General features: G+C 52.1%; 1 protein-coding gene across 3 annotated transcripts in view; it reads left to right on the forward strand.

Moving 5' to 3' along the window:
* The first annotated feature begins 8,987 nt into the window (after positions 1 to 8,987).
* Positions 8,988 to 13,742, forward strand: part of Dac (dachshund family transcription factor) — a 198,881-nt gene continuing 194,126 nt past the window's right edge. The window contains exon 1 of one of the 3 annotated variants that reach the window (XM_076816221.1): positions 8,988 to 10,725. In XM_076816221.1, the coding sequence (XP_076672336.1) occupies positions 9,944 to 10,725 (782 nt within the window). In that variant the 5' untranslated portion in view covers positions 8,988 to 9,943. The remainder of the gene's footprint in view (positions 10,726 to 13,742) is intronic. The other 2 variants (XM_076816218.1, XM_076816219.1) reach the window with 2 other exon arrangements.

Here is a 13,742-nt window from a genome sequence, read left to right on the forward strand (position 1 = left end):
AGTCGCAAGTTTTCGTCTCGGCACGTAGCGCGTCTGCCATCGAGCGACTCCGGTGCTCTCCTCTCTTGCACTTTTCGCTCGTCCGCGCTCGTAGGATCCGTTTCAAGTACGGGTGTCAATAGATGGCGGGTCGAAAATGATCGAGCGGACAGATGTACCCCGACGGGAGCGGTTTTATCTTCGAGAGCCAGATCGAAATGCATTTAAGGGAACCCGCGCGGATTTATCGATCATGCTAAATGTATTTCTCGTTCCGCGATGCTGATTAGATTGTCGTAAAAGGTTCGGGGATTATCTGAAGTGGCGACATATGTCGGACATATCCGGAAGTTGGCAGTGTCGAGTGGCTCGCACGCGCCACTCTATGGATACGTTAATTTTTATCGGGAAAGTTCGATAGAGCGGGCCGGGGCAGCGGCGGTTCTCGAGCAACTCGCGTAACGAGAGAAGTTGAAGAGCACAACGCGCCTCCTGTAAACGTATGTATGCATGTGCATTGGCCGGGGAGAAGCGAACGGGAGTGGGTTGCGCCAGGATCTGCCCGTGTCGACTTCGCGAGGCAAACCCGAGCCCCCTGGCTTTCCGTTCGGGTAAACAACGTCTTAATCCGATCGAGATTGCTCGTTACAAGACGACGGAGATGGTAGCCAACTTCCAGACCGACGCTGCCGGGCCGTCTACTTTCCACGTCTGCTGTGGCGCATACCTCTGCGAACTTGCCACTCGATCCACCGTCAATTCTAACCTCCTTTTTAACCTTGTAAGCCACCGAGCAATGGAAAGTTGCACGCTTTAAGGTGTAATAGCGGGGCGACGCGGGGGCCAGATGTACAGCGTTCCGGAACGAAAGCGAGCATCGAAGGAAAATAAAGGGGAGTGCGGAGGAAAAGCCGCAGCGGTGCCGAGGAGGGAGTGACGGAGAGGCAGAGAAAGAGAAAGAGAAAGAGAGAGGCGGCGTGCATGCATTTAATCGATAATCGCCGGCAAGTGGTCTCGTCCGAAAAGGGTGCGGAGGTTACATCTGCGAGGTATCATCAGCGCCGGCTACGAAACAGCGATCCATCATCTCTCGGCAGTCCAAATCCGAAATTGCTCGACCGTTTCCTCGGGCTACGCGTGCGGCCATAATAGGGATTAAGGTCGGTGTAAATAAATTTCGAGTCGCGAGTAAGCCTGTCTCTTTATGCTTTCCAGGCGGAATCGTCTAGAATATCCGTAGGCTGACGTGGCATTTGGACGTCGCAGCGCTTCAACCCAGACCTAGCGCGACGGTCGCGCGGTACCTCTTCGGTAGCTCTGCCGAGGACCTGGCTCGCGAGAGCAGATTCTTTCCATCCGGGCCCAGCAATCGAACGTGATTACCGCCTACAACGCAGGGGACTCGTTTTCAGGCGAGTTGAGGCGAGCTGAGGCGAAGGGGTGCACCCCGATAACGAGAAGTGACAGCGAGGTGGTCCGTTTCACCTACACGGGGAACGGAGACGGGCGACGTCGGCTGTCCTCGTGCCCGGCGGTTGCTGAAATAGTATTGTTACGCTGCTCATTGAGCACGAGGCACGTTGTCAGACTGTCAGCGGCGGATAGTGGGGCAACCTTCGCCGAGGTAATAATAGATATGGTGTCAGCAGGGATATTTCGACATTCGATCATCGACTTTTCCTACCTGGGCCCAGGACACAGGGGTCCGGGGCGATTGGGCTCGGAGCGCCCAGAGGAGGCACGCGGAGACGGTGAAGCCGTGGATGGCCAGGCTCGGGGATGGCGAGCTCGCCGGAGGACGAAGCGGGAGAACAAAAAAGGACGCGGAGGAAGATGGAAAGGATTACGGGTGCGTCAGGAGCGATGACTGAACGGCCGGTAATCGCCGTGCCGCTCTAATATTTCGAATAGTTCGCATTTACAATGGGCTTTATTGGCGGGAAAACTGAGGGGGGTATTTTGAGCAGCCAGGACATCCATCACTTGGGTGTCAACGTGATTGTCTTGCGTCGCGCTCGGCGGTGGAAAAGTATTGACGCGGCAGAGAGGAGCCGAGCGCTACGCGCTTGCGGATAAAGCCACGCTTTCGCTTCGCGGCTAGCAAAACCGCTGTTGTCTCGAGTGGTCGCGACAAAGAGGAGTCCTGATGGATCTGTTCTCGCGACGACTGGACGCGAGTCTTCGGGCATCGCTAGCCCGCCGCCTCTGGACAGCACTATCCCGACCGGCGAATTGATCCGTGCGACGGGTGCTCGGCCTCGCCATTGTATCGTATTTAAATGAGCTTTCTAATGCGTACGACGCGAATATCGCGGTAGAGGCGAGTCATCCTGCCACCCGGAGGGCCGCCTCGTGTCCTGCTGGAGTCCGAGGCAGGCGTCGATGAGAAGGGAAACTCGTGTCTACTCGTCGACAAAGTTATCTTTTACTTTGGCGCTGCTGTTTACGGAAAGCATAACCGTTTCGACGAAGAGGCTCAAAGGGAGGAGCGGCGAGCGCTTTGCAACGAATAAAAATGTCCGGCGTTGTCGTCACCGCGCGTGGATTAAAGTCGACGAGAAATAAAAGCTGGTCGTTCGTTGGGAAAACAGTACGGGTGGCCAGAGAGAGAGAGAGAGAGAGAGAGAGAGGGAGAGAGAGAGTGGAAGAGCGAGGGAGAGGGAGAAAGAGAAAGAGAGTAGAGTAGGTACATAGCGCTTCACGGGAGGCGTCGATGCATAATCGGAGCGCACCCTCCCGTGGCTATCCGTTTTATTTATCCGATAACACGCCATTATGGGCGAATCGCGGATGCGGCTGTGTGTCGGTAACGATTGGCTATTTATAATAACACGTGGCATATGGGTAATTAGTTGCGCGTAAGCCGCGCTGAAAAACCGAGCGGCGGCCTGTACGCGTCCAGAAAAATTACCCGTCGTTTTTCATCCTCGGACTCCATTATACCTCGCCTCTTGATTTTTCTAACCCGCGGCCGAGGGCCAGGCCTACCCGATCGGGGCCACACGTGAACCGCACGCAATTGGCGTTCGGCAGAATCCCCGCGCCGCGCCGTTTCGTGACTACCGATATCGAGTTTGACGCCCGTTCCGCGACGCACCGCGTATACCTCGCAACACGAACGAGTAATTACGTTAATTCGATCGACGCTCTCTTTCTCGCTCTGATATCGACGGTGCGCGAGGGTAGGACGAGGTGAATCCAAGGAGAACGGAAAGGCGATCGGGGATCGAGGGGTGGAGGGAGGCGGGAAACACGAAGCGACGGACATGCCGGCGATCGTGGACGAGGAGGAGCGCGGTGGCTAGTGTAATAGTAGCCAGTCCGATGTGTTGCACGTCGCTCTATCAACCCGCTTCTCCTTCCTCCCGCTTCCTTCCCTCTTTTTATCTTCCACAGAGGCCAGCGCGACAGGAAAACCCGGGCAAAAAACGCGCAGGCAAATCTGGTAAACGGGCGACGTCGAACAGAGACATCGAGAAGAGCGACGCTTCCGGTGCAGTGGAGTCCTTCTGACGCGTGTCCGGTCGGCTTCACGCGGGATCCCTTCGTCCTATGCACCTATGCGATCTCTCTCGGTTCGACAAAAATCCGCGCGCTTCCTCCCTCTGTTATTGAAGCACGAGCAGCGCGTAGGTACCCCCTCGCTCCTCTTTGCCGCACGGTCCGCTACAGTCCTGCAACGACCACGCGCAAACAATGACCAGGGGTTACGTAACGGCTATGCACAAGAGGCCGGGCGGTTCTCTGCTTGCGCTTCGCGCAATTCTCCCGCTGCGGGGTGGCCAATGAGCAGTAACCGCGCTCCCGTGAACGCTCGGGCAATCCGTATCACACGGCGACTTGCCTGAAAATGCCTCGGCCGATCTGTGCCCCGAGCGTGCGGCGGATTTCTCTCGCCACGGAATCCCACGGGAAGCGAGTGCAACAGCTTGGATGCGTGGACAAGGATGGAGGAAGGAACCGCACGGGTAAATGGGCAACGGTGGACTGCAAAGTTTTCGGAAGCGCTCGAAGTTGGCGAAGCGGCAACTTTTACGTAATTCTCTTACAGGGTGAAGGGGAGGGCTAGCTGGAAGCTCTTGTTCCTCTTGCTGTCGATCCTCTATCAAACCTGCCTCGCAGATCTTCCTGAAATTTCTTATAAATAGTATCCAGACCCTTTCACCGTACTTGCTCGCCAGTGGCAGATGCGAAGTAAGTACAGTGGCTCACAGCCATAATCGTACACTCTTTAAAATCGCATAACTTTTTTAAAATTAATCCAAAAGACTTGAGTTTTTTTTAGAAGCTGGAAGGATTAGTTTGCTAAGTGGTGTGATTCGTCGTTTTGAAAAAAATTCACTTGGTCGGATTAGCAAAAGAAAATAGAAAAGGTCGTTTTTTAAACTTTTTTTGTGAGCGTGTAATGAAAATTAAAAAAAAACCGCTTGTAGATTGAGGTAAGTTGTATACGTGTCTAAAATTTCATAAAAATCGGTTAACGTTGCTCTGAGCTATGAACGCTTAAAGATCGCAGAATAAGGACGAGAATCGCGGAAAAACCCAAAATCAGCGATTCTCGACTTTCGAGCAGCAGTGGTCACCGCAGAAGCCTTTGTTTTTGAGAGAACCTTCGAGTGATGGACAATAACTCAGTTATTGATAAATATTTTTAAATAAAAAAAATACGATGTACGGTACTAGATGCAATCCTTAAAAGGAAAGAAGATTTTTTGAGAAATGTGTTATAGCTTTTGAGTAAAAAATTTCCAAAGACCACCCTTTTTTCGACCTCCTGACTGAGCATGACCCCTTAATCTACAAACGAGGTTTTTGAATTTTCATTACAAGCTCACAAATAAAAGTTTAAAAAACGACCTTTTCTATTTTCTTTTGCTATTCCGACCAAATGCATTTTTTTTTCAAAACGACGAATCACGTCACTTAGCAAACTAATCCTTCTAGCTTTAAAAAAAACTCAAGTCGTTTGGATTAATTTAAAAAAAGTTACGCGATTTTAAAGAGTGCACGATTATGGCTGTGAGCCACTGTAAGTCTGAATGCTTGGAATTACGGGTTGTAATGGCTCGTACTATCACGAATCGAATTCTAGTCGCATCTCGTGCATGTCTCTCGCAATGGCAGAGCGTGTCCTGACCGCGGAGAAATAAAAGCACAGAGGGGTAAAGAACGGGCCTGGTGGAAATAAGCGAACCACGTTACAGGACGCCGACAACGCCGCGAACGAAATTGTTCCGGAGCGAGTGGAAAGACACGGGCACCGTTAGCCGAGGCACGGTCCAAGTCGTAAGCTCGGTGGGCTCGAGATATTTTCTCGTGACCGCAAAACAAGAGGAGGCGGCTGCGGCGGTTGCTTGGACGAGCGAATGCATCGGGCTGGCCGGACCCGACCGGGATTGTCCTTCATTACGCACGAAGGAAAGTGCAGTCATCGACGTGCATGCCCGTAGGTATGCACACAGAGGCATTAGCTCCCCCAAAGCCAACCGGTATTAATTCCACTAATTGGACGTGGTTTGGTTCGTGGCAAACATCGGTCCCCTACAGATCCTCGACCTTCCTCGGCACGGGGGACTTGTGGATCTCGGCATCGATCGGCTCGGTCGCCGCGAACGACGACTTCATCGTCGATGGAGGCGAGGGACACACCGTTGACCGTCTCCGCCGTCGAATCGCGGTGGTTGGTTCTTCAGGGACGCTGAATCGCGTGTTTGGAGTAGGACGCGAAGGCGGTGCGGCGGCCGAGGATCAACAGCGGAGGGCCAGAGATTTCTCGACGATGCTGTGGATCGAAGGCAGAGCGGGAGGGCACAGGGGCAGAGAGGCGTCTGTGAAGTGGAGCTTTTGTCGGGAAACTGGAACAGCAAGACGATCGGCCCCCGCTCGTGTCCGAGCGGACGGTGGTCAATGAACGTTAGGCCCAGGGGGTCTCGTTTCGTTTGGGGTTGCACGAGGTCAAGGGATCAGCTGCGGTGGAGGAGTAGGTGTGCGAAGCCTGTTATACACACGTACATACACGTGTACCCGTAACAAACGCGGAGGGTCTTTCCTCGTGAATCTGGGTCACCGGGCCGATGAGGACTGATCAGGGGTTGACCGCTAGAAAAAGGCCAAACGATGTCCCCTCGCTCTCTCTCCCTCCCTCTGCTCTTCCTTTCTCGCCTATCTCGACAGCCTCCGAACCGCCGGCCGCACAGTGGGGAAATTTCGCGACTTTATGGCCAAAACCACGAAAATAAATTTCTGAATTCGACAAAATAAATGCAAATGTCAATTGAAGAACTAATATGAGTATCGCCCCCAATTTTACTGTTAAATGTTTTAATACAAAGCTCGTATAGACTCGCAAATGTTTATGTTCGTGTGAGGTTAGACCGATCGCAAAGAATTAATCCAGATTTTCAAGTCGCTTCAAACATCTATATTGTGTTATCCAAAGATCTGAAAATAATTTCAAGGCATGGGTTCAATTCCTGGTGGTGCGTAAGATATCCTTTTTATCCTCAAAATAATTATGTTTCGGTTTTTAATACGCAATTTATACAATTTTTAAAGTAGTGTTTTAGAAATAACCTTTTCATATAAGAATCAATTTTCCATACATAAAATAGTTATCAATCCCATAATATCCTGCAAAGATTTTCATTCCTATTTTACGTTGGACTATTTTGATTTTGTAAATGCAATTATTAATTGCTAATAGTTGCTAATCTTTTAATTATATGCATTTTTTTTAAACCACTGTGTCTTGTCTATCATACGACATAACTGTGACCGAGACTGGTTCACATGTTATACATTACAAACCTTTTTATTCTTTTTTAAACGACTTTATTCAGCTTCGATCCTCTGTTTGATTGTTTGTACTGTACAGTGCCCGGCTGCACTGTAGCAGAGGCATGCTCTAACAAAGAAAAAAGTGTATAAATGTAAATAATAAAAAAATCTGTATCGTTCGTAATTTTTGTAAGTGTTGTTTTTCGGATAATTTAGTTTCTCATATATTAGAACGTAAAAGTGGCGAATTTTATATATTAAAAATAAGTTTTGAGATTTTGACCACGAAAATGGATATAGTTCTTCAATTGACATTTGTATTAAATTTGAAGAATTCAAAAATTTCATTTCTGTAGTTTCAGCCATCAAATCGCAAAATTTCCCTACTGTGGGCCGTGACGAGTTAATCGGACAGCCGGGAGTCTTCTCTCCTCCGTGGAATCCCTTCCTCGGACCTCGCTGCGATTCCTTTCGGCCTCTGTCGAGTCTCGCAGTTTTAGGCGATCTTCTTGTTTCGTAGCGGCGCGCAGGATCTTGAGCGCGCGGACGGGACGTCGACTGGCCGCGGAGGGTGGAACCAGGAGCGTTTTTGCGGCACATGCATGGAGATGAGGGAGCAGCGGCGAAATTAGCGGCGGAGGAAAGTTCGGACGTAAGAAGCGTCGGTAGATACGGACGGTTCGGGTACGGAGCAAAGATATTAAGCACTCATACTCGGTGCACACCGAGGAGAAGAGAGCCCGCGGAGAGTGTCGGGTATGGTATATCGCGCGAGCGAGCGGGAGGAGTAGGAGCTGCGGAGGAGAAGGAGGAGGTGTAGGAGAGGCGGAGGAACGACGGTAGCATCGCGGTGAAGAGGGGTGACTGAAGAAGAAGGGCGGTGGGCAGAGGCGAAAGAGGGTGGCCGAGGAGCGCGGAGAGAGATCGCGAGGAAGCAGAGTTACCTACAGAAGAAATAAGCGCGCGCTCGTGTAATGCTGATGGCGAATATGGTAGAGGAGATCCGAGGGAACGGTGAAGAAGAAGGCGGCCGCGAGGGGGGTGGGAGGACTGGCCTCCTCCTCCCCCCTGTCGCAGGGGGTGAGGTGGATGCACGAGGCATGGGTGACCCCCCGCGCGCACCAGAGACCGACCGATCGATTCGAACGCCGGCGACATTCTTCGTCGTACGGACAGAGGAACAGGGAGAACCGGCGAGAGAGAGAGAGAGAGAAAGGATCGGTACCGCGACGGGGGAGCTGCGGAGAAAGAGAGAACGAGGTGGAAGCTGTTGCTGCTGATCGCGCGCGCGAGAGAGCGCGGGAATTGGCGGAGAGCGCGCGAGCGAGCCAAGGTGGGAGGAGAGGCTGCTGGAAGAAGTGGGAGGGAGTTACGAAGAGGTGATCGGAGAGAGAAGGAGAGAGGCCGAGCTGGCATGAGTCGACGGAGAGAGAGCGAGTGCGTGTCGAGAGGAGCGAGAGAGCGAGCGGGAGTTTGCGAAGAAGACGAAGAAGAAGAAGAAGAAGAAGAAGAGCGAACAGCGAACAGATGAGAACGGAGTGGAAAGCGAAGAAGGTGAGGGTGACTGAGCGAGGGAGGGTCGCGGGTCGGCAAGTACAAGAGAGAATCGGGAACGGAAGAGAAAAAGAAAGGTGGGCGGAGGGGTTGTGGGATGGGGAGGGGTTGTCGAGCGGAAGAAAGCAAAAAGAGGAAGAGAAGAAAGGAGAAACAACGCGAAGGAGGAGGGTAGGGACGAAACGCGACAAGGAAGGTTGCTGGTAGTCTGGCGATAGGAGTGGAGGGGAGGAGGGGTTGGTTAGGTTTAGGAGTGGCAAGGCAAGGGGCCTAGGAGGAGGCGGTGGAGGGAGAGGTCGCGAGGAAAAAGAAGAAATCCCCACTCGTAGCGCGTAGATCGGCGGTAGGTTCGAATCGTACTGTCTTGTCGAGACTCGCGTCTGCGTCTGGATGTCTCCGTGTGTTAGTCGCCCCCGGAATCGTCCCGGTCGGCGTCGTCGTCGGTGGCAGAGGTTGCTTCGTAGTGGGGAACGTTCTCTGGTCCCTCCACCATCCGGGGGAAGGTTCGAAAGGCGTCGACGGCGCGAGGTTGCCGTCCAATAGGAAGAACAGCCACCCCGCTGGCTCCGCCAACCGGATACTCGGTTGCGCGCACAGAACGCCCATCCTCCCCGTTCCTCGGGCTCCCACTGATGTTTTTATTTATTACATCTGTGACTGGGTAGGGAAATACTCCCGACTCGACCGAGAGAGCGTTTGCCACTTTGAGAACGAGCGACGCGCGTCCCTGCGAGTTACCGCCGCAGCCGCAGCCGCTTTCGCCGTCGTCCTCGTCGTCGTCGCCGTCGTTGTCGTCGTCGTTGTCGTGCTCGTTTCCGTCGTCGCGCTCGCTGTCACCGCGACAGCATCCTCTCGTCAGGCCGTGGTGTATCTCGCGGTTCGTGGTGTGCCTCGCGTCACTCGTCGACGCTTCGCTCCCGTTGTGCGCCGTGGTCGTCGACGACGGTGTCCACGTCGATCGACGACGAACTTTTTTCGTGTTTCCGCGTCCAGTCCAGTCGACCAGTTGCGCGGTCCAGTTTGGTCAGTGAGAGAGACCTACCAGAAGCTACACGACGGAGAGCTCGTGGCCGTTGATCCTGATCCTTTAGGCGAGGGGCAGCTCGGCTGCTCCTCGAGCGTAGCACGCGGAACAGCCGAGGACGCGAGGACCTGTCCGCGACGAGCAACGTACACGCGGTTCCGTGGACTTGTGCCGAGTGACGCCAGCCAAATTGGTCATGGACAGGGTTGTCCGAGTGGTTGTGCACAGTGAAGTTGTTAGCCACGTACATGGTCCAGCGTGCCCCGTGAGACGCGACAGTTTGCTCGAGTGACAGTGACGCTCTGCAGGAAGCAGTCCTACGTCTGGTCGATCCTGGATCGTCGCGATCGCTCTCGTCGGCTGGTTCCGGCAGCCGATCGAGAAAACGGGACGTCGCGAGTCTAGCATGCGTTGACTCGCGGCCTTTACTCCCTCGTATCCCGTGGTGTCCACGTGGCGCGAGTACCGAGACGAGACCGATCGACAACCGCTTCGAACGGCTGACGGCCGTCTCGGCTTCTTTTCGCTAATATAATCAGTTGAAAACGCTGCCAGATCGCCCACAATATTCATCGATAGACGTAGAGACGCGCGCCCTTCGGACCCTCGATGGACCACGGAGCGATGGATAGCTCGTCCGACCACAGTAGTCGCGCCAGCCCCATAACAGGCAGTCCGAATCATCCCCATAGCCCGTCGGCTCAGCAGAGTCAGCTACAGCTCCACGGCTCCCAGCACCAGCCGCCGCCGTCGCACCAGCAGCCCCATCCGCGGGACCAACTTCGCGAGCAACAATCGCAGCAGCAACAGCACCGCGGTGTTCCCACACCGGGATCGCCGACCAGGGGCTCGCCGCCCCAAGGACTTCCTCTGAGCCCACCGCCCTTATCCGCCGGAGGAGCACCCGGTGCACCGCCAGGCATGGTGCCCCGTATGCCCGGCCTGCCTCCACCCGGACTGGGACTACTGGGACAGCTCGGCGGGATGCTCAGCGGCCACCATGGCTCGCCGCTCGAGCTGATGGCCGCGCATCACGCGGTTCTGCCCCCGAGGTCCTACAACAGCCCGCCGCCGATCAGCACCAGCGATCCCACCGCCAACGAGTGCAAGCTGGTCGACTACCGGGGCCAGAAGGTCGCAGCGTTCATCATCGCTGGGGACACTATGCTCTGCCTGCCCCAGGCCTTCGAGCTGTTCCTCAAGCACCTCGTCGGCGGACTCCACACCGTCTACACCAAGCTCAAGAGGCTGGACATAGTGCCGTTGGTGTGCAACGTCGAGCAGGTCCGGATTCTCCGAGGACTCGGGGCTATCCAGCCAGGCGTCAACCGGTGCAAACTGCTCAGCTGCAAGGACTTCGACATACTCTACAGGGACTGCACCACTGCCAGGTAAGTGTCGATCTTATTCTACTCAAGAAGAGCGTTTCCTCGTCTCCGCTGGATGGAGAGACTTAGGCTAGCTCCAACTTCTTGGGTGTCGCGTCGAAACTTGTACCTTAGGTAGCTTGTATCGCTCCGGGTCTGTAGGTTCCTTGTATCTCGGTCTATCGTTCCATGAGCTTCCATGGATGTACGCTGGCTTACGTAGGAACACCATAAGGCTGCTCTTGGACGTTCCGTAGCTCCTGTTGCCGGAGAACGGAAGCTACAATCCTCGCGTGTATTAATAACGCCCGGTGTCGCCTCTGGGTAGCACTTTATCTTCGGCCAGCTACGCTCCGTACCGCGCTACCGGTCGACCAAAAAATATTTTAATCCTGCCTCGGCTACTTCAGCCCTTTCTCGCTACCGCGGCTATCTCTCGCTCCTGTTATCATCGCTGTACAACAATTTTCCCTGAACCATCTTTCTATCTCGCCGGTCCGCTGGTTGTGTAGCGTCCCGTGCACGGGCTAGAGAATGGAGCAAAGGCACGTGCCCTTCTATCTGGAATTGTCAACGGGCCTCCGTGCCAACAGGTGTCCCTTTCACGGCAGTTTCTCTGAATGAATCGTCCCCACCGACGAGACAGAGAGAAGTGGCTGTAGTACAAGCTTACCCCACCCACGAGTCAGACGGCAGACGAAACGGAATGGTAAACGGAACGAGGGGATCCGGTGTGTTATCGGGGAAAATATTGTCCCTCGGCTTTACAGTCCTGCCGACGCTTCGCGTCGCTGGGGTGCCCCACGATTAGTCTCCGCGCGCCGACGTCGCCTGCTCGAGCAGAATCGACCTGACCCCGAAATCACGGCTCGCCGAGAGGATAGGGCGCAGGGAGGATCGATTCGCGCTCGAATTCCTCGCAGGGGAGGACAATAGTATCGCGGCCGAGCGGCGCGCAGTGGCAGTCACAACGGAAACGGATTCAGCGCGACACAGAGAGGGCGAAGGAGAAAGAGGGTCGAGGGATCGCGACCAGTGTGAAAAGGGACGGGAACAGAGCGACGGGGAGAGAAAGAGAAAACGGGAGGAAAGAGAGAGCTGTAGGGATAGGGATCCAAATAATCCGAGTCGGAGTCACAGAACAGAGCTGGCCGAGCCGTCGGCTCGTGCGGGCCCTTCTTCCCGCGGCTCCGAGGACTCGAGGACTCGTGGAATTTTCCTGCAATCACCATCAAATGGATCATTCGTGTCTCTCTATGCAGCATTTTCAATGACTTTGAGAAATCTGCTCTAGTTTGAAAGATGAGGGAGGCTGATACGTAGGTTATACTACTTTGAGGAGAATCTGTGCACCGTAATCCAACTCTTCTTCTAATCCCCAGAAACTTTCGCATTCTGTCCGATCTAGCGTAGGTAGGTACTGCAAGTTTCAGAGGCTTCGATTATGAAATCCTCCCTTACTCCAAATGAAAACGAAAGTGACGCTGTGTCTCCAAGATTGTTAAGGGGGTATTCTATCCAAAAATTCTTTTTTTTTTGTTTGATTTGAAATATTTTAGGGTTTTGAAAATATGTCTTTAAAATATTAAGGTGAAATTCGAAAAACTCCCAGAGTTATAGGGGCTTAAAAATGATTTTTTTGAAGCTCAGGAAGGTTTCCTCTACCGTCCTGGTATACCAGATTAGGGATAAGTTACAGAAGTTAGTTGTTATCTACCGTAAATTCTGTGGAATAGGTCGTACTGCATGAAAAACTTTAAACGCGTTTTTCTCGAAACAATTTTCTTAGATCGGGCGCACATTTTTCTCAAAAACTACTGGACCGATTGAGCTAAAATTTGACACACATTCAAAGTGAATCTGTACCTATAGCCGGAACTAGAATTATATCAATAGTTTTGATACAACCTCCCCCACACCTTGTTTTAGCTCAAGAAAAGTCGAAGAAATCAAATATAAATTTTTAAACAGCTGTGATTTCGGTAACAATATCCGGACTTGGTTACATCTAGTTCGGGCGATAACTACACTCATATAGATTAAAAGAATCTTTGGTACTTTCGTTTCAGATGACTAGGATAGCCGCAATTCGTGCGCCCGATGTGGCCGGTATTTGATGGCATGACCTACGCTTCGGCGTGTAACTTGTACAAATTTCAATATAATGCATTCCAGAAATGTGTGTTGATAGTTCAAACACTACTAAATATGCGTGCAAAACCCCTGTCCTGCAGGTGCGATAGGTTTTCCAGAATTCATTTTCAAATATCACCTTCAAAAACGAGTGTCTAGACTAGAATACCCCCTTAAGGCCCACATCCACGACGAGACATAAACTTCGTCTCTCACACGAGACTTTAATCTCAAAAGACAACTATTTCTCGACGTGTTTCCACTAATCTACAGATTTTAATTTTTCCATGAAAGTAGACTCTCGCGAGACAAGTTTCGCGATATACTTTCAAAAATCTCATCTCTCGGGAAAGTTTCGATTATTTACATCTAGTTGTTACTGAGATCCTCGTTTCATGATAAGTCTTATACAGAATTTCATCGTGGATTCGTACCTTTAGGCTTGTCATGTACAGTAGGGCGGAACGGAAAATTTAAATTTGAATTTTCAGTTGGCCTGGGTGCGGGATAGTTGTCTTTTGATTAACCAAACACAACTGTAAAAAAAATTTGGAAAAATATTCATGTCTGCAAGTTCCTTTTTCTCCTAAAAATGATTATATGATTATAATATTATACCTGTGATTTTACGATCATTTTTAGGAGAAAAAGGAACCTGCAGAAATGAATATTTTCCAATTTTTTGTTGCGTTCGGTAAATCAAAAGACAACTATCCCGCACCCAGCGCAACTGAAAATTCAAATTTAAATTTTTCGCCTATATAGTATCGCTCTTCCCTAATATACAGTCCCGACACAATCTAAATGATGACGAAAAACTCTTCAGCTATTGTTTGATTGCAAGACAGCCGACCATTATAAATCTCCCCGTGTCCCACCGAGCACAGCAATTTCGCTATGAATAATTC

The sequence above is a fragment of the Andrena cerasifolii genome, chromosome 7 (assembly GCF_050908995.1).
Source record: "Andrena cerasifolii isolate SP2316 chromosome 7, iyAndCera1_principal, whole genome shotgun sequence".
NCBI lineage: Eukaryota > Metazoa > Arthropoda > Insecta > Hymenoptera > Andrenidae > Andrena > Andrena cerasifolii.